The sequence below is a fragment of the Copadichromis virginalis genome, linkage group LG18, assembly GCF_057382275.1.
Source record: "Copadichromis virginalis isolate Kocher_CV1m ecotype Utaka linkage group LG18, C_Virginalis_male_GT1.1, whole genome shotgun sequence".
In the NCBI taxonomy this organism is placed as follows: Eukaryota; Metazoa; Chordata; class Actinopteri; order Cichliformes; family Cichlidae; genus Copadichromis; species Copadichromis virginalis.
The window spans coordinates 38,038,651-38,062,220 of NC_140635.1; the positions used below are offsets into that span (position 1 = coordinate 38,038,651).

At 44.2% G+C, this 23,570-nt stretch overlaps 1 protein-coding gene across 1 annotated transcript in view; it reads right to left on the reverse strand.

Annotated features, from left to right (window-relative positions):
* Window positions 1-831: 831 nt before the first annotated feature.
* Window positions 832-23,570, reverse strand: part of LOC146688588 (ADAMTS-like protein 2) — a 46,367-nt gene continuing 23,628 nt past the window's right edge. The window contains exons 9-20 of the mRNA XM_085439066.1: window positions 15,835-16,010; window positions 15,372-15,744; window positions 15,142-15,210; window positions 13,263-13,518; window positions 12,944-13,038; window positions 11,663-11,789; window positions 5,301-5,514; window positions 3,899-4,054; window positions 2,986-3,156; window positions 2,728-2,904; window positions 2,465-2,618; window positions 832-2,378 (exon numbers count right to left, since the gene is read on the reverse strand). Of these exons, the coding sequence (XP_085295192.1) occupies window positions 2,248-2,378; window positions 2,465-2,618; window positions 2,728-2,904; window positions 2,986-3,156; window positions 3,899-4,054; window positions 5,301-5,514; window positions 11,663-11,789; window positions 12,944-13,038; window positions 13,263-13,518; window positions 15,142-15,210; window positions 15,372-15,744; window positions 15,835-16,010 (2,099 nt within the window). The 3' untranslated portion in view covers window positions 832-2,247. The remainder of the gene's footprint in view (window positions 2,379-2,464; window positions 2,619-2,727; window positions 2,905-2,985; window positions 3,157-3,898; window positions 4,055-5,300; window positions 5,515-11,662; window positions 11,790-12,943; window positions 13,039-13,262; window positions 13,519-15,141; window positions 15,211-15,371; window positions 15,745-15,834; window positions 16,011-23,570) is intronic.

Sequence of the window (23,570 nt, forward strand, 5' to 3'; positions counted from 1 at the left end):
TCTAATGTAATGCAAATCAGTTTAACGAATGCAATAGTTATCAGCTTCTTCTAATTCAGGAGAATAATGCAAACTAAAACTACATAATAATTCACAATCTTTAGTTAGGGGTATAACAGGGCATAAAATAATATTATAATCTAACAAGCGCTACAACCACTCAAAGTCCCTTAGTCAAGGTTGACCTATAGGACGTCACTGCCATCAGGGTAGAAATGTTTTACTACAGGATAAAGGATCACTAGACCCAAACCATGGCAGTAAAATCCAGTCCACAAGATTCCTTATGGATTTCACATAATGTGTCATGTTTGTAGATTAGTAAAGAGAACCCTGAGCCTGGTTCTGCTGAAGGTTTCTTCCTGTTAAAAGGGAGTTTTTCCTTCCCACTGTCATGAAAGTGCTGCTCACAGGGGGTCATATGATTGTTGGGTTTTCCTCGCTATTAGGGTCTTTAACTTACATAAACCGCCTTGGGGCGACTGTTGTGGTTTTGCACTGTATAAATAAAACTTAATTGAATATTTGTATCTGATGTCTCATCTATGAAAATCCAATGTTATGACTGTTTGTCTTTTATTTTGTGAGGATATCTGTTAACTATCTACCTTTCCAACCACAATCATGGATAATGTTAATGCACAAAAAGGGCTCTGTGGGGGGCTCGGCTGCAGCAGTGGAGCAGAGGAGGCTGGGCCCTGAGATTTCACCTATAGAACGTTGATGTTAATTGTGAAGGTCATGAAGGGTGAAACTGATCTAACGATTAACTGTGACACACATCCACACAGAGGGTCAGATCACGTCTTCACGTCTGTTTCTTTTATTCACACACACATACAACCTAGCTTGAATTACCACCTTTAAGCTGCACACCACTAAAGTTTAAGCTCGTTCCTTCTATTTCACAACTACACCTTGGTATCCAACAGCATCGCTAAATGCAAGGGTCAGTCCGACTACAAAGAAGCAGTGGGTCAACACACAAACACTCACCTTTAATTCTTTCAGTGGGATACAGTACAAACAGTCAGAGCAGCAGCAGCTCTGAGGCAGTGTAACATCAGGTAAACAAACAGTGTACTACGCAGACGAGAGTTTGGCCCGGGCAGTTTTCACTGGCAGCAGCGTGTTCCTGCTGCTCTGTTTGCACGGCTGGCGTGTTGTCCTTCAGCTGCTGCAGGTTGAAAAGCCCACAGAAGTCACAATTGTTTCTTGACTCCTTACCAGTAAACTTGTACCAGCTTTCCCAGAGCCATCTTATTTACAGAGGACGACCCCGGCTGCAAGCTAAAGGATCATTTTGTGCAACGGCAACTCATTACTACCAGCTAGGAAACAATCTTTAGAGATGCTGCAGTGAAAACGCAGTTTTCAGTTAGATGTCGCTTGACAATAGTTCCAAAGGCACATTAATCCCATTAAAAGGCACGTTACAATGTTATATACAACGTGAAGCACTGTGAGGCGACTTTATGATTTGATGCTGTATAGATAAACTCAGTTAATACTTTGGATTCTTTCATTTAAATGGAAACACAATGAGCTGTTTTTTTTCTGTGCTGTGTCCAGGTTCACTTTGAATATCAGCTGTGTTTCCATTTGAAGGGCTGAAAATATTGTTCAAATGCAGTTCGATTTGAAGACGTAAGCGGCGGTATGGACACGACAGGTGACATTACGGTAGCCGTGCTGTGCGGGGAGGACGAGGAGCTGCGTTCCATGCTGGCAGCAGGAGGACAACCTGCCCAAACTCCCCGTTTGTGTACATTAAGGACAGGGCCGAGTTTCCCCGCCTGTCTCAGTCTGCTGCCACAGTGACGACCGTCGCTTTAGGCTCTGACGTGTTTACATACAGCTTCTTTAGCACCGTAGAAATGACACATTTGTTATCTGGAGCGATGAACACAGAAAGAACTGTTTCCTCCTCATCACCCAGCTCCGCCCCCTAAAGCTAGTCTATCTTCACATTGTCTGAGTTGGAGGTTGTGACTAAACTAGTACCACAGTCAGTGATATAGTTCAGAAAGGATGCTGGGAGAAGACCTCGTACTGGTATACTTCCCACAATGATAAGGAGAGAATCATACAGTGACCATAAGTTGACCTTTGACATCAATGATTGGATAAAAGTAATCAGGTTATGTTGATGTACTGCGGCGAGCAGCGAGCTTTGTGTAGCACCAATAAAAGCGTGACCTTTGGTAACAGTGGCTGATGCTGAGGTGAGAGGTTACAGCGAAGGCTTCAGGGTCTGGGTGCCTTACAGGACTGGCAGCAGGCTTTCCTGTAGTACCAGTGGGAACACAGCTTCACCTTGAGAACCAGGGCGCAGTTGGCTGTTGCTTTGTCCTGGCAGAAGTCTGCTCCTTGTGATGCTGCAGGATAAACGCACACATAACAAAGCTCCTGTTAGAAAGTCATCGTCTCACGGCGGCATCGTCTGCTCTTGGAGTTTTTATACCTGGTGCTTCTGTCGGACAGCTCTGGATTTCACAGCTCTGCTTGGTTTCTGGCTTGAGGGCAGAGTCGCAGCTGTGACCCCTCGTTACCAGCTCCTCCCCTTGGTAACACTTGACCTCTCGAACCTGGACGCCACGCCCACAGGTCTTGCTGCACTGAGTGAACAAGAGGTCAAACTTGCCAATTGTAGTTTGTTGAGGAAAGTTTGAAAAATGTGAGACGGCTGTGATTGTGTGCTGGGTGGCTGATGACAGGCGTCGCTACCTGAGACCAGGATGTGGTGAACCACTTGGAGCAGGGTCTCTGGAAGCAGGATGAGCTCATCTGCGGTTTGTTGGTTTGGTTACAGCTGCTGTCTGGAAACTCTTTGAACACTCCTCCTTCCAGGCCAGCACACACCACCTGACGTTGTTGCACGCCGCGGCCACAGGTAGCGTTACACTGAAACACAGACGCAAAACTAAAGAGTGCACGATCCTTATATAGCGTTAAAATATGATGTCTTCACTGTGCCACAGTCACCTGTTGCCACTCCTGCTCAACCCAGTGTGGAGCACAGTCTCTGTCACCGCAGGGATAGATGGCCAACGGGCGTAACGGCTGGTCACACTGCCCGTCTGACATCACAAGTCCGCCTGACGAATGGCAGGTCACAGAACGCACCATCCTGCCCTCCCCGCACTCACCTGAGCACTGACACAATGCAGAGACATTTTCATGCAAAATACATTTACACGCTGCACAAAAGCTGCTCATAACCTCCACCTCTGAAAACTACAACACTGCAAAATCGAGTCAGATTAATCTGCTGTTTATCCCACTGTAATCCACTGGTTTTCAGCCCAGTAACTGACAGCCGCCGTTCCACTGGGACCATTTCAGGAGAGGCTGAAGCAAAGAGATGGATCGACTGAAGGCCCAAAGGCTTCAAATGCTCTGTGTAGTTCTTTGTTGCTCTATATAAAACCTATTTTAACCTGTTAAACTCTTTTATCTTCGGCATTTTTCGTAGAATAATAAAAAAAACATTGCAAACTCTGTGTTTTTGTGCTAATAACGAATAATCTTAATATGCAGTTTCAAAGTGGTTCTTTGCTAAGCTGTCTGCACACTGCACACACAGCCCAGAGTTGGGCATGAAGCAGTGTTTAGTGGCTTAACAACAAAAACATTCAGGTTCAAGTAAACGAGTGAAAAAGCAGCGAGTGTCCACAGACGCTCATAAAGCCTGGAAAACTTTAAAAACGACAAGAAAATCAAAAGATAAAGACCCGAGTGACTCGAGACTGGTTTGTTACCATGGTGACGTATCTGGTGATACCTCTCACAGACACACTGTCAGGTCATCAAAATGACCAAACTTTACAGTTTCAGGCTTGGAAACAGTGATTGACAGTGTCAGTGTGTGGTGGGTACAGTAAAGGGCTGAACTCACAGGTCCCCAATCAGAAACGCTCCATCGTCTGTCACAAGGTGGGCCTTCACATTCCTGGCTCTCTATTGGCCGAGAGGTCTCGTTACATAGTTTCCTCTCCATAGAGCAACGAACCTCTCGAGTGCGGATGCCCCGAGAGCCACAGCGTGCTGAGCACTGACACACGGAGGGAGAAACGATGAATGACAGCTGGTGTGATGAAGCATGACAATATTCACGTGTCCTCCTGACGGGAGACAAAATCTCAAAAAGGTGAATCATGGAAAGTTTCTTCTTGCTTGTGTTAAGGTTCAAAATTGAGGAAGGAGAGTACAAACCACCCTTGGTCCAGAGGATCTTGGTCAAACAATGATTTTAATGACTACACACGTGTGGGAAGAACACTCTGTACACCGACAGCAAGTGATCTCCGACTTCCTCAAAGCATACACAGATTTTATACCGTCAGGGCTTGTTTACTGACGCCCCTTCATGCGTCACAGATACATTTTATACATAGATCAGATCAACACCACAATGACTTTTAACCCAGAAGATCATCTTCTATTTTCATGGCTGGTACTTTCCGTTCTTGTCTTAAAGTGAATTGTTCCTCTTTCTTGCCGAGACATGACTAATCTCTCCTCTAAATAAATCTAACTCATGTGTGTGTGTGTGTTGACCCCACATGCTCTTTGTGTCACCTCTTCACCTACTAACTGTCTGTGTCTCGTCCTCAAATGCTCTTTCTCAATTCACCTGTTGCACTTCTGACCTTTCACTAGACCAGAGGCTCACTGAGACTATGTGTATGTCTTCTACTAAATAAATGTTTTAACCAAGAACCTCTACTTAAACCTTAATATGAAATGACCTGATATATAAGTGTTTTGTAAGCATGTATTGCAATTCCTTCTATGTTCTAGTTTTCCCTCAGCATGTATCACCTGAACAGTCACGTCAGTGAAGCTTAAGACCTTTAAAGAACCTGAACATCAACTCAAATAAGCACAGATATGCATTGTGTACACAATAGTTATAACTGCATCTGAAATACAAAATTAACATCATCATAAACATCTTAAGGCCATCTTAAAGCTATCTGTTACATTGTTAAAGCCTCGTCTTAGCCTGCTGCTCAAAATAACTTCCTGCTTCTGCAAACTCTCTGCAAGCCTGTTTCCTGTCAGCCTGTGACTTTTAGCCTTTCTGAAAGACACACTGTTCAACCCCTGAATGCAATATAAACTCCAGATTATATTATTAATGCAATGGTAATAATGATGATTATTTAACAATAGCAGTAAAATAATTTCCCTGCTCCACACTTGGTAACACGTAAGAACATGTAAGAAGTTTGCAGTGAACCAACATTAAACGAGAACTGGTTGTTATGAAAGTTAGACGCTGCTGTAGCACAAACCTCCGACCACTCCGACACCTCCCACTGGGGTCCGCAGCTTTGGCCGTGGCACACCTTCCTATTGGCTGGTTTGTGGAGATCATGTGACAGACAGAGCGAATCGTAGACAGAGGAGTCGAACCCAGGAGACAGCATCTTCCAGCAACGCACGATACGATACTGCACGCCCTCGCCACACGTCCGAGAGCACGCGCTCCAACCACTCGTCTCCCATCTGAGAACAAAGTGGAGTAGTTATCACAGGTCCGTAAAACATCTCCACACATGTAATGAATCACTCTCCTGGATTTGTGCTGGACTTCTGTTTAATTCCCTGGTGGGGCATCCATCCACGGTGGTGACCCCGTGTGATGCATTATGCAGACGGCTTCAGGTGTAACCCAAACTATGGCAGTAAATCAAAGCTATCCCCAAATATTCACTCTTACAGTCCTGGAATCATTTCCAACGTTTGTCAAAAACATTCAACTACAGTGGAACCCCGACTTACGAAGACCCCATTTAACGAGAAATTCAAGTTACGAAGGCACTTAACGGCAATATTTCTGCCCGTGTTGAGGCAAAATGCCCGTGTAACGAAATCCGCTGGCTCTGATTGGCTGAGCCCAGAATGCCTACAATGCCCACGATGCCTTCCGAATCATGTGACAACCCCCTTGGTTTTCGTACTTGCGCTTCGCTGTTCCACTTGAACGACGTATTGTTGTTGCCGTTAGCAACTAGCCTATAGCCTACCGTTCACTCAAAAGGCGCGATGGCTGCTTCGACTTACGAAAGACCCTCGGGAACGAATTAATTTCGTAAGTCGGGGTTCCACTGTATATGCATACGATAACATTTTTAACTAAAATATTTATAATAATATTATAAATAGGCAGTAAAACATGAGGTCTGATAAATCAGCTCCAGATTATTGAGAATAAAAAGAAATCCACAGATATTTAGCAGCTAATGCAGTAACACAATTAGGCCAGATGTTTGTAGGAAATCTGGGTGATGCTGTAAATTTATAGATACAGTTATACAGTGGGGCAAAAAAGTATTTAGTCAGCCACCGATTGTGCAAGTTCCCCCACCTAAAATGATGACAGAGGTCAGTAATTTGCACCAGAGGTACACTTCAACTGTGAGAGACAGAATGTGAAAGAAAAATCCATGAATCCACATGGTAGGATTTGTAAAGAATTTATTCGTAAATCAGGGTGGAAAATAAGTATTTGGTCAATAACAAAAATACAACTCAATACTTTGTAACATAACCTTTGTTGGCAATAACAGAGCTCAAACGTTTACTATAGGTCTTTACCAGGTTTGCACACACAGTAGCTGGTATTTTGGCCCATTCCTCCATGCAGATCTTCTCGAGAGCAGTGATGTTTTGGGGCTGTCGCCGAGCAACACGGACTTTCACCTCCTGCCACAGATTTTCTATGGGGTTGAGGTCTGGAGACTGGCTAGGCCACTCCAGGATTTTCAAATGCTTCTTACGGAGCCACTCCTTTGTTGCCCGGGCGGTGTGTTTTGGATCATTGTCATGTTGGAAGACCCAGCCTTGTTTCATCTTCAAAGTTCTCACTGATGGAAGGAGGTTTTGGCTCAAAATCTCACGATACATGGCCCCATTCATTCTGTCCTTAACACGGATCAGTCGTCCTGTCCCCTTGGCAGAAAAACAGCCCCATAGCATGATGTTTCCACCCCCATGCTTCACAGTAGGTATGGTGTTCTTGGGATGCAACTCAGTATTCTTCTTCCTCCAAACACGACGAGTTGAGTTTATACCAAAAAGTTCTACTTTGGTTTCATCTGACCACATGACATTCTCCCAATCCTCTGCTGTATCATCCATGTGCTCTCTGGCAAACTTCAGACGGGCCTGGACATGCACTGGCTTCAGCAGCTGAACACGTCTGGCACTGCGGGATTTGATTCCCTGCCGTTGTAGTGTGTTACTGATGGTGACCTTTGTTACTTTGGTCCCAGCTCTCTGCAGGTCATTCACCAGGTCCCCCCGTGTGGTTCTGGGATCTTTGCTCACCGTTCTCATGATCATTTTGACCCCACGGGATGAGATCTTGCGTGGAGCCCCAGATCGAGGGAGATTATCAGTGGTCTTGTATGTCTTCCATTTTCAAATCAAATCAAATCAAATCACTTTTATTGTCACATCACATGTGCAGGCACACTGGCACAGCACATGCGAGTGAAATTCTTGTGTGCGAGCCCCACAAGCAACAGAGATGTGCAAACACAACAACACAAACGAGCAAAATACAAGAATGGCCAACCTGAAACTAATAAATATATGTACAATATATAATAGTGTATGCATTTCTGGATGTGTATACTAAATATTTTCCTACGTGTGTGTGTGTGTGTGTGTGTGTGTGTGTGTGTGTGTGTGTGTGTGTGTGTACACATATTTTACAAATTAAATAGAGTAAACAATAAATAAAATATACAGAGTGAGACATGTGCAAAACAGTGGCATTACTGTACAGTATGGAGTGCATAATGTTGAAGTTCCAGTAGTGAAGCTGAGGTGTCTATGACGTGTTCAGCAGTCTGATGGCCTGATGGAAAAAGCTGTCTCTCAGTCTGCTGGTACAGGACCGGATGCTGCAGAACCTCCTTCCTGATGGAAGTAGTCTGAACAGTTTATGGCTGGGGTGACTGGAGTCCTTGATGATCCTCCCCGCTTTCCTCAGGCAGCGCTTCCTGTAGATGTCTTGGAGGGAGGGAAGCTCACCTCCAATTATCCGTTCAGAGCACCGCACTACTCGCTGGAGAGCTTTGCAGTTGTAGGCGGTGCTGTTGCCATACCAGGTGGTGATGCATCCAGTGAGGATGCTCTCAATGGCACAGTGATAGAAGGTCCTGAGGATGCGGGGGCTCATGCCGAATCTTTTCAGTCTCCTGAGAAAGAAGAGGCGCTGCTGCGCCTTCTTCACTGTTTTGTTTGTGTGTACTGACCACGTAAGATCCTCAGCCAGATGTACACCAAGGAACCGGAAGCTGCTCACTCTCTCCACAGCAGCGCCGTTGATGGTGATGGGGGTGTGTACTTCTCTGCACCTCCGGAAGTCCACTATCAACTCCTTTGTCTTTGCGACGTTGAGGGTGAGATGGTTGTCTTGACACCAGTGGGTCAGGGCGCTGACCTCCTCCCTGTAAGCTGTCTCATCACCGTTGGTGATAAGACCCACCACTGTAGTGTCGTCTGCAAACTTCACAATGATGTTGGAGTTGTTAGTGGCTGTGCAGTCGTAGGTGTAGAGTGAGTATAGGAGAGGGCTCAGTACACACCCCTGTGGAGCACCAGTGTTCAGTGTGATGGGGGATGAGGTGATGCTGCCCAGTCTGACCACCTGGCGTCTGTCAGACAGGAAGCTAAGGATCCAGCTGCAGAGGGAGCTGCTCAGTCCTAGATCCTGCAGTTTCCTGTCCAGCTTCGAGGGAACGATGGTATTGAATGCTGAGCTGTAATCTACAAACAGCATTCTCACATACGTGTCTCTCTTCTCCAGGTGTGACAGGGCAGTGTGTAGTGTCAGGGCTATGGCATCATCAGTGGACCTGTTGTGGCGGTATGCGAACTGTAGAGGGACCAGTGAGTCGGGTAGTGCAGAGCAGATGAAGTCCCAGACCAGCTTCTCGAAGCATTTGCTTACGATGGGGGTCAGGGCTACAGGTCGCCAGTTGTTCAATGAGGAGATGGTGGAGGATTTGGGTACAGGGACGATGGTGGCCATTTTGAAGCAGGCTGGGACTACAGACAGAGAGAGGGAAAGGTTGAAGATGTGTGTGAACACTCCAGCCAGCTGAGCCGCGCATGACTTGAGGACGCGGCCGGGAATCCCGTCCGGACCAGTAGCTTTGCGTGCGTTCACCTTCCTGAAGCACTTCCGCACATCCTCCTCAGACACAGTGTGCGCACTGACGTCATCCGCGGTGCGCACACTGTCCGGTCTCATGGTGTTCGCTGCGTCGAATCTAGCGTAGAATACGTTTAGATCCTCACACAGAGAGGCCGTGGTCTGCGGTGTGCTGGTTTTCCCTCTAAAGTCTGTGATCGTGTTTAGTCCCTGCCACATACTCCGAGGGTTGTCAAACTGTTGCTCCACCCTGTCCCTGTACTCACGTTTGGCTGCTTTGATCGTCTTCCGGAGTTGGTAATGTGCGTGTTCGCGGAGGCAAAGGCGGTGTTCCGTGCCGCCAGTGCCGCGCGAACATCTCCGTTAATCCAGGGTTTTTGATTTGGGAAGGATTTAACTGTTCTGGATGGGACGACATCTTCCACGCATTTCCTGATAAATCCACAGACTGAGTCTGTGTATTCATCAATGTCTCTGGCGGCCACGTGAAACATTTCCCAGTCCGCGTGATCAAAACAGTCCCGCAGCGCAGACTCCGATTGGTCTGTCCAACAGTGCACCGCCCTCCGGGTTGGAGCTTCCTGTTTCAGCTTCTGCCTGTAGGCGGGCAGGAGCAGGATGGAGCAGTGATCTGATTGGCCGAATGGGGCGCGGGGGAGGGTTTTGTACGCATCCCGGAAAGAGGTGTAACAGTGGTCGAGTTGCCGGTTTCCACGTGTGTTGAAAAGGATGTGTTGATGGAGTTTTGGTGAGGCTTTCTTCAGGTTTCCCTTATTAAAGTCTCCGGCTGTGATAAACGCTGCCTCTGGGTGTGCGGTTTCCTCGCTGCTGATCGCGCTGTACAGTTCCCTGAGTGCACGGTCAGTGTCGGCTTGTGGGGGTATGTAAACAGCCGTAATAATCACTGCTGTAAATTCCCTCGGTAGCCAGAATGGCCGGCACTTAATCATCAGGTACTCCAGGTCCGGTGAGCAGAAGGATTTGACCGGGTGCACGTTCGCATAATCACACCAGCTGTTGTTGATCATGAAACACACACCACCGCCTCTGCTTTTCCCAGTAAGATCCTGTGACCTGTCCGCGCGGTGCACAGAGAACCCGGGCAGTTGTATTGCGGAGTCCGGTACTTTGTCCGATAGCCAGGTTTCTGTGAGGCAGATCACGCAGCAGTCCCGCATCTCTCGCTGGAATGAGATCCGTGCCCGAAGCTCGCACAGCTTGTTCTCCAGAGACTGCACATTAGCCAGTAATAAACTGGGTAACGGTGGTCTGTAAGTGCGCCGTCTCAGTCGAACCAGAACGCCAGGTCTTCTCCCTCTGCGTCGGCGTTTGCGGCCTCCAGGGCCAGAGAACAAAGGCGTCTCAGGTGAGATGAATGGGGGGTCTGCAAACGGAGCGTCCGTGTTGCAAAACTTGAACTCCGGAAAGTTATAAGAAAGACCGTCTTTTATGTCCAGTAAGGTTTGTCGGTCGTACACAAGGAGACAAGTGCTGCTCGTGAAAAAATAAAGGAAAAGTAAAATTAAACACAGAAAAAAGCCGTTGCTTGGGGGAGCTCGCGACGAGGCTGCCATACTCGGCGCCATCTTGTCTCATCATTTTCTGATGATTGCTCCCACAGTTGATTTTTTCACACCAAGCTGCTTGCCTATTGTAGATTCACTCTTCCCAGTCTGGTGCAGGTCTACAATACTTTTCCTGGTGTCCTTCGAAAGCTCTTTGGTCTTGGCCATGGCGGAGTTTGGAGTCTGACTGTTTGAGGCTGTGGACAGGTGTCTTTTATACAGATGATGAGTTCAAACAGGTGCCATTCATACAGGTAACGAGTGGGGGACAGAAAAGCTTCTTACAGAAGACGTTACAGGTCTGTGAGAGCCAGAGATTTTCCTTGTTTGAGGTGACCAAATACTTATTTTCCACCCTGATTTACGAATAAATTCTTTACAAATCCTACCATGTGGATTCATGGATTTTTTTTTTCACATTCTGTCTCTCACAGTTGAAGTGTACCTCTGGTGCAAATTACTGACCTCTGTCATCATTTTAAGTGGGGGAACTTGCACAATCGGTGGCTGACTAAATACTTTTTTGCCCCACTGTAGATGCAAAGGTCAGTTTTTAACAGTTTATTTATTGATTTATTTGATAAAAATGGCACGTTTGGTTCGTCCCAGTGTGAACTCCAAGTCTCCAGGTCCTAAAAGTAGCATCTGACTTCAGAGTATGTCAGCATCATCTGAAATCAGGCATAGTGTTAGTTCAGCCATGACATGGAGATCCATCCCTGCAGATCTCAGAGTCAGCCAGCATCAGTACTGTTCACCTGGGAAACGTGTGCTACGATCAAAGCTGCTTCTAACCCTGCTCCACCTCAGAGGTCCTGACTGAACATGATTGGTTTCTCCAGTTAACCAGCATTTCCATTCACACATAAAACTGTGTTAAACGTGGTGTGGATTTTGCAGTGAGTCTGAGGTGAAACAGTACCGTGGAGGACATTGCTTTCCAATGCAGAACTCTTGTGTGGGCTCCGGTCGGGTCAGAGAGTCACAATAACGGTCGTCAACTTCAGTGCCATCATACCGGACGCACAGGGCATATGTGCTGGTGATACCTGGGAACACAGTACATCTCAGAACTTCTCTCCTCTGAGCACTTTTACAACTTGCCTCGTGCACCCATTCATTTATGATTTTTCTATGGTTCTTCTGTGTAAGTGCTAATTATCTAATATTCACACACATTCATGCAAGACCCTGCTCCACCTGCTGAGCTACAGCCACCCCACCACACAGTGCTCACAGAGATGAACATCCTCCATGTCCTGGTCAAAAATGACTCCAAGGTTCCTCACAGCGTTACTGGAGGCCAAGGTAATGCCATCCAGAGTAAGAATCTGCTTAGATACCATATTTCTAAGCTTTTCAGGGCCGAGTACAATAACCTCAGTTTGATCTGAATTAAGAAGCAGAAAGTTAGCGGCCATCCAGGTCTTTATGTCTTTAAGACATTCCTGCAGTTTAACTCATTGGTGTGTGTTATCTGGCTTCATGGACAGATGGTGTTCAGAGCCATTTTTAGATTGCTCTGGTAGTTCTGTGCTGCTCTCCTGCTCTGTGCATCGTATGATTTCACCACAGACTGCAACACTACACAAAGCAGACATCAGCTCTTCTTTCAAGCTCACCTAAACAGGTCGATCACGTTTAGGCTGGGTCTCAGTTTGCAGCAGTCTCCCAGCACAAAGCCAGAGCATCACTGTGAGCCATTTTTACCATCACATTGTACTCTCCATCCTGAGTGCAGCTGTGACTGACACGATTATGTGGCAACACTGAAAATGCAGGTTTTTGGCCCCCCGGCCTGTTCATACCATTTCAGCCTGATTCAGTCAGGAAGAGCACGAAGCGTCAAACACAATGAAACGTTTCCACTGCAACTGTTGTTGACAAATTCACTTCTTCAGTATGGATTATTAAACAAGGAGTGTTAGTCAAAATCATATTTTTAGTTACAAAGTTACAACATAATACGGTTTGTCCAGTGTCAGAGCAGTACTGTAACATCGCATCACCAAGTCTAGACCTGCATCAGGAGTTCATCAGTCCCTCAGGGATAGCGAGTACAGTGTCACTATGATCACCTTCAGTTAAATGTAGAACAATCACTTTTACACTGTGCTTGAATCTGTGCTGATTTGCAGCAGCAGCCAATCACACAAATATCTGGTTTGGCTCTAACAGTATCAGGTGACAGCTTTGTGTTTACCTGTTGTACAGGTGGAACTGCATGGAGCATAAGCAGACACCTTCCAGCTATACAGGTCTCCCAGACTAATATGTGGCTCCACATCAAAGTTGTTGCTAGAAGGAAGCAGAAACACAGACAGGAGGCAGATTCATGAAACCCACCAATGTCACAATGACTTCACTGAACCTGAGGATCACGTGTTAAAGCCCAGACCAGTCTGCACACATCTGAACCCAGTGTGGTGATGAGATGAAGGACTGTATGTGAAGCAGTTCTTGTTATGATTACAGTACAAATGCAGAATAAGCTCTGAGGATCATGAGATGCTTCATCGTACCTCTCCGTGTCGGCTGCCTGGACCTCTGACACCTGCTGCAGCTCTACCAGGATGGCGGTGTGAGGACCACTGACTGTTTCTGAGGCCACAGAGTCCATGACTGTGACAACGTCCCTGTGCATTTGTGAGCTTGTGTCTGTGTCTGCAGCAGCAACTGACTGCTGCTCAGTGGGTGTGTGTGTGGCTGAGTGAGTGTTTGTCTCCTCCAGCAGCAGGTGGGGAGCATCTTCTGCTGCAGGATGAACCCTCTGATCACCTGTGAACAACAAATGATTTTTAAAATTACTTTCAAGGTTAAGGTTTCATTTTTTATTTTCTAATCTTCATATTATTAGGTGTCTTTTTCATAACTTGTATATAATCAAAGTCAAACTCTACAGTCCTGTTCTTGCGCTTTCCCTCACTTCCTTACAATTTGCTAGAAAAATGGGAAACGGCTACAGGGACAGCAAAAGACTGGGAAAGTTGGTGAACAGGTTAGTGGGAAACAGGTGTTTGTCATGAGCATCCCCAAACGGCTCAGTCGTTTTAAAGGCTGGGGCGAGGTTCACCACTTTGTGAACATCTGTGTTGTGTTACACAACATCCCAACTTCACTGGAACTGTGGTTGTAGTATATTGGCCCAACACTGGTGCGTGAGTCCAGTGAGCTTTGGTGTGACCACAGGTCTTATTCACACCATGAACTCTGAAGTTTAAGCAGCCTTCAGGAGGAGTTCTCCAGGTTCCTTTATTGGCAGTAGAAGCATCTCTGTTCAGGATCATTGTCTGAAAAATGAAGCTGCTCCCAGTCACACACATAGCTGATCAACATCAGACTGTATTATTCCGCGTTCACACCCTGTATTGTCCAAAGTATTCACTCACCCACCCATACTTGTATAAAGCACTTTGAGTGCTCAGATAGAGTAGAAGAGCGCTATATATGAACCAGTCCATTTACCAAATATTCTTCCAAACCAACTTCCTTCCAAGCCAAAGACTAGAACATATTGATGAAGGATATCATGTTTTTGGCTTCACCTGCACAACAGCTGTCGTTCCAAGGCAGGTCTCCCCACCAGGATCTGTTTCCCTGCGTCGGGAGCAGCGCTGGGCTCTCCAAATCACGGACAAACAGGATCCCACATTCTTGATTTTTAGTTCACAAACACTTCTTAAAACGACTAACTACTCCTGAAACTTTGGAGGTTTTAGCTCTTTATACAGTAAAGTTACAGGAGGATAAAAATAATTACCAAGCAAAATGTTTGTTAAAATAATCCTGTCTGTTACCACGTGAGAACAATAAATATAAATTTTCTGGTGTAACCCTCAAACTGAATGGTAATGTAACAACACTCGCTCCTTCCACGTCTAATATCTGTAACGGAGGCGGAATAACTGGATCCTCGCTCCGTGCCCAGTGAATGCTCGCCACGCAGGGGGAAGACGTTTGGTCAGTGACACCGACACAGTTTGTTCCCCCGGTTCAAATCACGGACAAACAGTATCCCACAGTCGTTCATGTTTTAAACACTCTGCACAGACATTTTTTTGAAAAATGTTGAATATTATTACACAGTAAAAACCTAAAAAACAACACAAACAACTATACGTAAAATAATTAAAGATGGTTTGTTTTTCTTTTTTTAAAAGGAGGTAGCGGTTTATTTAATTGCAACCTGTAACCTTTTATTTCTTTCATTGTTTACAATTTATAAACTGCAGTGGAGTTTGAAACAAAATATGGGCGTGTGTGCACGTGTGTGTGTGGGCGGGGTTCTTGTAAGACAACGGGGGCCTAGCAAAGCAAGTTTGGGAACCACCGCCTTACTGTACACAAGGAAGATGTCTGAAGTGAAAACATTTGGGAAACAACTGGATTTGTCTTTTCTACCTGGGAAGGTGAGCATTAGCGTGTTGTCATCTTCAGCCGAGTGCTCGTTGGAAGAGTTGGAAGAGCTTTCTTCATGACCAGAGAAAAGAAAGACAGTGGCAGAAATCATGTGGTTAGAAAGCACCAATATCACGGAAGATTAAAGGATCACTAAAGCTGTTGTTGTCTCCTGATTGAACCTCTGGCACGACTCAGAACATCTTTAATAATACAAGTAAGATGAAACTTACTGTAGCCAGATGGTGCTGGAGGTCCCTGTTCCTCCACATCATTGTGACTAAACACACGAGTGATGACGTCAGCTGGTCTGTAGACCATAATGTCCACTGGTGCTGGTCTGGCGGTCTGGATCTCCCACACCACTTCCTCCTCCTCTTCTTCCTGCAGCTGGACATCTGGGTGGTCGTGCAGGTCGTGATGGACAGATGCTGACCCTCTGCTGTGGTTCATCGAGATACTCTGATCCCCTCTGACATCCACGTTTACGTCATTATAGGTGAGGTTAAGATTGGAGTGGCGTGAGGCCGCGGCAGCTGCTTGAGACTTGAGTGGGATGGTATACTCGTAGGTGATGTGGGGGAGTTTCCCATTCAAGTTGTAGTACTGAAATGACACGCAGCCTTGTTACAGTCAAACTAACAAACACGTGTGTGTGTGTGTGTGTGTGTGTGTGTGTGTGTGTTCCTGTACTACCATAACATTAAGACCCTGCAGAGTGGGTCCCTGGGCAATGATGTATTCCAACCCATCAGACAACACGACGCTTGGACGTCGGTACTTGAACACTGTTCCTGCCACGTGGAAATTCTGAGGATTGTCAAACACAGTGTTCCCATTGAAGAAGAAATATCCCGCTTCATCTGACAGAGCTAGAAAGAAGGGAAAACGTCAGGTAGGAGGGCTAAAAAGTCCTTTTCAAATGTCAGAGCTTCAGTGTGTACATGTGTGTCTTTGTAAATCCAGGCCAATGGTACTGAGCATGTACCAAAACGGGACAGTGTTTTCCTACATGTTGTCCCCGAGCCAAGGGGCCAAACCTACAGCGGGTAGAAGCACTGAGCAAAGGTTGTGCTGGTGCAACCACAATAAGCAGCACCACACTGGCACACAATATCATTCAGATTGTCTACATTCCCATCTAGGCCGTGGTAGTCTAAGGGCTTGAGGAGATGGGACTTGTTTGTTAGTTGTTGAAGAGCTCTCATCTGAAACGCATGTTTCTAACAGCTGACGGGGCTCCCTGACCACATATATCTCACATCTACCTTCAAAGTGACAACTGTGCTCTACTGAGAGACGCACACGAGACAACCTAGCACTATTTTATTATCAGGCGCTTAAAGATTCAAGTCACATATCTGTGGACTTAAATCTCGCTGAACACAGAGCAGTGAAGTACAACTCATAATTCAAAGCATATATTAGACACATGGAAACAGGAAGTACTTGTGATTGGCTGTTGATGAGGAGATGCTGTGTCCTTTGTGAAAAAAAACTCCGCCTACTCTGCAGTTGTTCCCAGACACGTTTTATTTCCACGCTGATGTCAGCTTTAACTGACACAGTAAAATCCCAACTGGGATGTTGGTGACGAACACATGACAAACTGATGGGAGCCACTTGAGGCCAGGGACGTCCCATCAGTTGGTAGGACTGAAGACGCCTTTCAGATGAGACGTGAATGACTTTAGGAACCTAGATAGGTGGTTCAGATCTGCATGTTCTTACTCTCAAATACCTCGAGACAGGAGGAAAATTCACAGAACCCAAAAAAGACGGTCCTGGTGTCAAACTGGACTTCTTTAACTTAAAACTAGTGAAAATGACCAAGTCTTAGCTGGAGACTAAAACGCTCATCACCACTGAAATGTGATGATATTTGCTTCCTGTGCAGGTCTGGGATCTGTAGTGAAATTACAGAATGAACAGCTGAGTGTTGGAAGCCATGCAGAATGCACCTCAACACAGAGTCATCATTTTCTAACATAGCAGTACCCAGAGTTTAGCTACTAATCCTGTTCTCTTCCTTTAAAAAGTTACTTAGGAGTTGGATTAGTTTGCTTACTGTAATACACTAATCATATATATTTCAAACAGGTTTGAAATCCTCCCGACCAAGCGATTGATGATCGGGAGCTGGTCGTGAGGTGTTAATCGCGTCTCGTTGTGCACTGCGGTCAAGTGAGCCCTCACTTACGAAGTCACAGTCAAGCTAGCCGCACCGCCAGCCGCACCGAAAATGTGGTTGCACTACTCTTACGTATATTACGGTATGGGTGAAGCCCGGCTTAGAAACGCAGTCTATTGTGTCCTGACACTATTTTACTTCACAATCCACTCCCAGTTTTAGTGTATCTCCACTTTTCCCCTGTGATCCACAGCCCAAATTACTGTATGATTCAGAGAAAATTAACAATAAAATTTACCCAATTTACTCTACTGTACTTTTAATCTCCTCATCTTTAACCTCAGATTACAGAAAAACTATAAGAGGTGACGCAGATATTTCACTGGATTATGACTCTGGGTGACCCCCACTCTTCACCCTGTCATCCACAGCCAAAATTACTGTACGGTTTTTGAGAAAATTGATAGTAAAATCTTCCCATTTTGCTTTACTGTACTCTATATAGCCTCATCTTTGACCTCAGATTACAGGAAAACTGTAAGAGGTGACGCAGATATTTCACTGGATTATGACTCTAAGTTGTCGCCACTCTTCACCCTGTGATCCACAGCAAGAATTACTGTACGGTTTTTGAGAAAATTGATAGTAAACTTTGCACAATTTACTCTACTGTACTCTATATATTCTCATCTTTGAGCTCAGATTACAGAAAAACTATAAGAGGTGACGCAGATATTTCACTGGATTATGACTCTGGGTGACCCCCACTCTGCACCCTGTCATCCACAGCCAAATATACTGTACGGTTTCTGAGATTGCTGTGTTGACAGAGTATGATAAAGGCTAAGAAAATATACTGCCTAAAATAATATCAAATTTATACAACAAATTACAAAATTGCCACATCTGCTGTTATTGCCATGTGTTAGAGCATTTTTCAGTCATAGAAAATACATATCATTGAAATATCATCAGTAAAAGAAATACTCCCACTATGTAAAACATGTTTTTAAATTCAGTTAATAAATATTGTATCAAGTCTGTACAGATGTTTAAAGGCATAATGCAAAGCATGTTTGTTTCTTATTGCTTACAAATGTGTTTGCCTTTAACATAATTTACATTTCATTTATACAGTTTCACAGACGAAACAATAAAATCGGTTTCCTGAACTGTTCTTCATGGCCCAAATTTTGAATCCTTTTGAGAGTGATGCATTATCCATGATGGTGGGAAATTTGTTCATTGATCTCTGACCCTCACTGACTATGACGCCTCCTAATTCTGCTTCCAGCCTTGCTGATTAATTTGTTCTTCCTTTTGGCATCCCTGTCACTGATGCTGTCACCAGTTGTACACAACATCTGTTTGTCCACCAGTCTAATCCGTAATTCAGGTGAACCCAGAATTACATGTATCTTTGTAATGTTTCAAAAAATATACACTATATGTTGATGGGCATTGTCACACTTTTCTTTCCTTTATAAGTAAGAATCTCTATGGTTTTAATGACAATTCATATACAGATTGTGGAGGACATTTAATTCAACACTCTAAAAAGTTCCTCATCAGCAGACTATAGTACAATTTCAGCCCACCGTTAATAAACCCATCCAATGCAGGGTTATCAGAGAAATTATGCAAATGTTATGTTTTCATGTACTGGTAATCTATTTATCATTTATCATGATTCCTGCTCTGATGATTACTTTCTTCTACTTCTGTAATTTTAATAGTTAAAGGATGTTGAACATTAAGCTCCAAACAGGATGAATGAGGAAGACCACAGAGGAGAATCATGGCTGTAGCAAAAGAATACATGCAGCTGTTTTTTTTTCATGGTGGAGGAGCAACTTCTGATACTATCTTAAAGAAAAAACACATCAAATTGAAGAGTAGAAATAATGACAACAATATGTCTACATTTTTTTATTAATTTCTTAAAGTAAATGCAGTCTTGTCATGGTCAGAGTTGCCCACTCATATTTAACTAATTCAAATACAATTACTGCATATGGGAAGATTTTACTATCAATTTTCTCAAAAACCGTACAGTAATTTTTGCTGTGGATGACAGGGTGAAGAGTGGCGACAACCTAGAGTCATAATCCAGTGAAATATCTGCGTCACCTCTTACAGTTTTCCTGTAATCTGAGGTTAAAGATGAGAATATGTAGAGTACAGTAAAGCAAAATGGGAAGATTTTACTATAAATTTTCTCAAAAACCGTACAGTAATTTTTGCTGTGGATGACAGGGTGAAGAGTGGCGACAACCTAGAGTCATAATCCAGTGAAATATCTGTGTCACCTCTTACAGTTTTCCTGTAATCTGAGCTCAAAAATGAGAATATATAGAGTACAGTAGAGTAAATTGTGCAAAGTTTACTATCAATTTTCTCAAAAACCGTACAGTAATATTGGCTGTGGATGACAGGGTGCAGAGTGGGGGTCACCCAGAGTCATAATCCAGTGAAATATCTGCGTCACCTCTTATAGTTTTCCTGTAATCTGAGGTCACAGATGAGGAAATTAAAAGTACAGTGGAGTAAATTGTGCAAAGTTTACTATCAATTTTCTCAAAAACCGTACAGTAATTTGGGCTGTGGATCACAGGGGGAAAAGTGGAGATAAACCAAAACTGGGAGTGGATTGTGAAGTAATGTAGTGTCAGGACAGAAAACACTGCGTTTCTAAGCCAGTCGGCACCGATACCGTAATATGCGTAAGAGTAATGCAACCACATTTTCGGTGCGGCTGGCGGTGCGGCTAGCTTGACTGTGACTTCGTAAGTGAGGGCTCACTTGACCGCAGTGATTCGGGGGATAGCGCCTCGTCATCCCCCGGGGATGACGCGGAGATTTCTTCGGAGGAGGAAATGGAGGAGCAGGAGTCCGGTTCCGACTCATATGGATCAGAGTCTGAAAATGAGAGCGGAGAGATGGAGGAAGAATCGGCAGGGTGGGTTTCCAAAAATGGAACAAAGTGGTCTCCGACAAACGCTGAGACGCTCCGCTACGTTCCAGCGGCCACGGGACACACCGGACCTACTTTTTATGCCATCGCCCAGATCAGTGACCTACAATCCAGTTTTTCTCTTTTCGTCACCGATGAAATTATCCTGCATATCGTCTCAATGACCAATCTCCAGGGGAGACGTGCTATCGCTGACTGGAAAGACGTGGACAGCGATGAACTGCGTGCGTATGTGGGGCTACTAATTCTGGCCGGTGTTTACCGTTCCCGAAACGAATCAACACTCAGTCTCTGGAGTGAGAAATCCGGCCGGGTGGTTTTTCGGGCTACCATGTCCGAGAAAAGGTTTCACTACATTACCAGGGCTCTGCGATTCGACGACAGACTTGCGAGACCAAGACACCGTGATGACAAACTGGGTCCATTTCGCAAAATCTGGGATATTTGGACCTATCGCCTCCAGATGATGTTCTGGCCAAACAAGGAAATTTGTGTGGATGAACAACTTGTCCCTTTCAAAGGGAGGTGCGCCTTCAGGCAGTATATGCCCAAAAAGCCAGCAAAGTATGGTCTGAAGGTATGGGCGGTCTGCGATGTAGAGACGTCTTATGCCTGGAAACTACAGCTCTACACGGGAAAAGCAGCCGGTGGGCGCGCTGAGATCAACCAGAGGATGCGAGTGGTTCTGGAGCTGACAGAGGGGCTCCAGGGACACAGCGTCACCTGTGACAATTTTTTTACTTCCTTCCCTCTGTCAAAGGAGCTGCTCAGGCGAAAAAATACCCTGGTTGGCACCATTAGGAAGAACAAGCCCGAGCTTCCGCCACAACTGCTGCAGACAAGGGGGAGAGGAGTGTTTTCCTCCGTCTTTGCTTTCACTAGGACGCACAGGGCCGTGTCATACGTCCCCCGCCGCGGCAGAAATGTCCTCCTGATGAGCTCCAAACACCGCACTCCAGGAGTCTGCGACGAGCCGAAGAGAAGGCCACACATAATAAAGGATTATAACAAATCCAAGGGAGGTGTGGACAAACTCGATCAGGTAGGTGTCATTACGCATCAGTTGCGCACGAATTTATTCATTCTTGCTCATATATTCTTGTGTAAAATATACGTAGGTTTAATGGGTTTTTTTTGTGTGTGTGTTTTGTTTTTTTATTAGGCTGTTGCCACCTACACCTGTAGGAGGCGAACGAGGCGGTGGCCGTTAGCCCTTTTCCACCATCTGATTGACATTTCGCTCTATAATGGTTACGTCCTGTGGACCGCGGTTCAACCAGCCTGGCAGCAAAGCAAAGCTTACAGAAGGAGGCTCTACATCGAGGAGGTCGGAGAAACCTTAGTTCAACCGCACATTGCCAAGAGAGAGCGACTTCCCCGCTCTTCCCACACAGCAGAGCATGTGAAACAGGTGCAGGGTGCTGCTGCAGATCCCTCTCCAGGCCCCTCTGCAGCCATCAGATCTAAGGTGAGGAAGCAATGTGACCTTTGCACAGGAAGAAGGAGGGTCTTTACCGTCTGCTGCAAATGTGGGAAGGGCGCATGCAAGGAGCACAGCCTGACCATCTGCAGCAACTGCTCCACCTGTACAGGACTGCCCCCCCCCCACCCCCAGCCCCCATCTCTCATACCTTTCCCCATTCCAAACAGCACATGTTCATTGTTCTAAAGTTCTAAAAATAAATGTTTTGTGGTTCAAAGTGATCTTGTATTTTTATTTTCATATTTTTTTATTTTATTTTAGAACACAACAAGGTAATAGTATTTAGTGGTAATAAGCAATAAGTAAATAATAAGTGCCAATAAGCAGTTAACATAATCAAAAAGTGAAAACATGATCACCAATATATTACATTTACTGTGCTCCTAGAAAAAATAGTAATTGATCAGAATGAATGTTGGTGCCAGTCTTTGGTCCATCTAAGGGCCTAATTATAATAACAAACTAATATTACTTCAAATGTTTTTTTTTGAAAATATTTAGTTTTTTTGTTTTTTGGGGCTAAAAAAACAGTGCGCTCATGTAATAAAACTGGGATTTAAAGGGTTAAAACAACGAAAATATAATTAAAACTTTATATGAATATTTCAGGGAGAAGTAGTTTTAAAAGACTGACCAATTTAAAGTGGAAAAAAATATGAATATATAATCTTTTTATTGCATTTTTTGGGGCGGGACCATTTTTGGTCCTTAGGGCCTTTACAGGATGCATTTTTTTAAATCTGCTCCTGCAAAAAAAATAAAAGTGGATCAAAATGAATGTTGGTGCCAATCTTTGGTCCATCTAAAGGCCTAATTATAATAACAAACTAATATTACTTCAAATGGGTTTTTTTGAAAATATTTAGTTTTTTTGTTTTTTGGGGCTAAAAAAACAGTGCGCTCATGTAATAAAACTGGGATTTAAAGGGTTAAAACAACGAAAATATAATTAAAACTTTATATGAATATTTCAGGGAGAAGTAGTTTTAAAAGACTGACCAATTTAAAGTGGAAAAAAATATGAATATATAATCTTTTTATTGCATTTTTTGGGGCGGGACCATTTTTGGTCCTTAGGGCCTTTAGAGGGTGCATTTTTTTTAAATCTGCGCCTGCAAAAAAAATAAAAGTGGATCAAAATGAATGTTGGTGCCAATCTTTGGTCCATCTAAAGGCCTAATTATAATAACAAACTAATATTACTTCAAATGTTTTTTTTTGAAAATATTTAGTTTTTTTGTTTTTTGGGGCTAAAAAAACAGTGCACTCATGTAATAAAACTGGGATTTAAAGGGTTAAAACAACGAAAATATAATTAAAACTTTATATGAATATTTCAGGGAGAAGTAGTTTTAAAAGACTGACCAATTTAAAGTGGAAAAAAATATGAATATATAATCTTTTTATTGCATTTTTTGGGGCGGGACCATTTTTGGTCCTTAGGGCCTTTACAGGATGCATTTTTTTAAATCTGCTCCTGCAAAAAAAATAAAAGTGGATCAAAATGAATGTTGGTGCCAATCTTTGGTCCATCTAAAGGCCTAATTATAATAACAAACTAATATTACTTCAAATGGTTTTTTTTGAAAATATTTAGTTTTTTTGTTTTTTGGGGCTAAAAAAACAGTGCGCTCATGTAATAAAACTGGGATTTAAAGGGTTAAAACAACGAAAATATAATTAAAACTTTATATGAATATTTTAGGGAGAAGTAGTTTTAAAAGACTGACCAATTTAAAGTGGAAAAAAATATGAATATATAATCTTTTTATTGCATTTTTTGGGGCGGGACCATTTTTGGTCCTTAGGGCCTTTACAGGATGCATTTTTTTAAATCTGCTCCT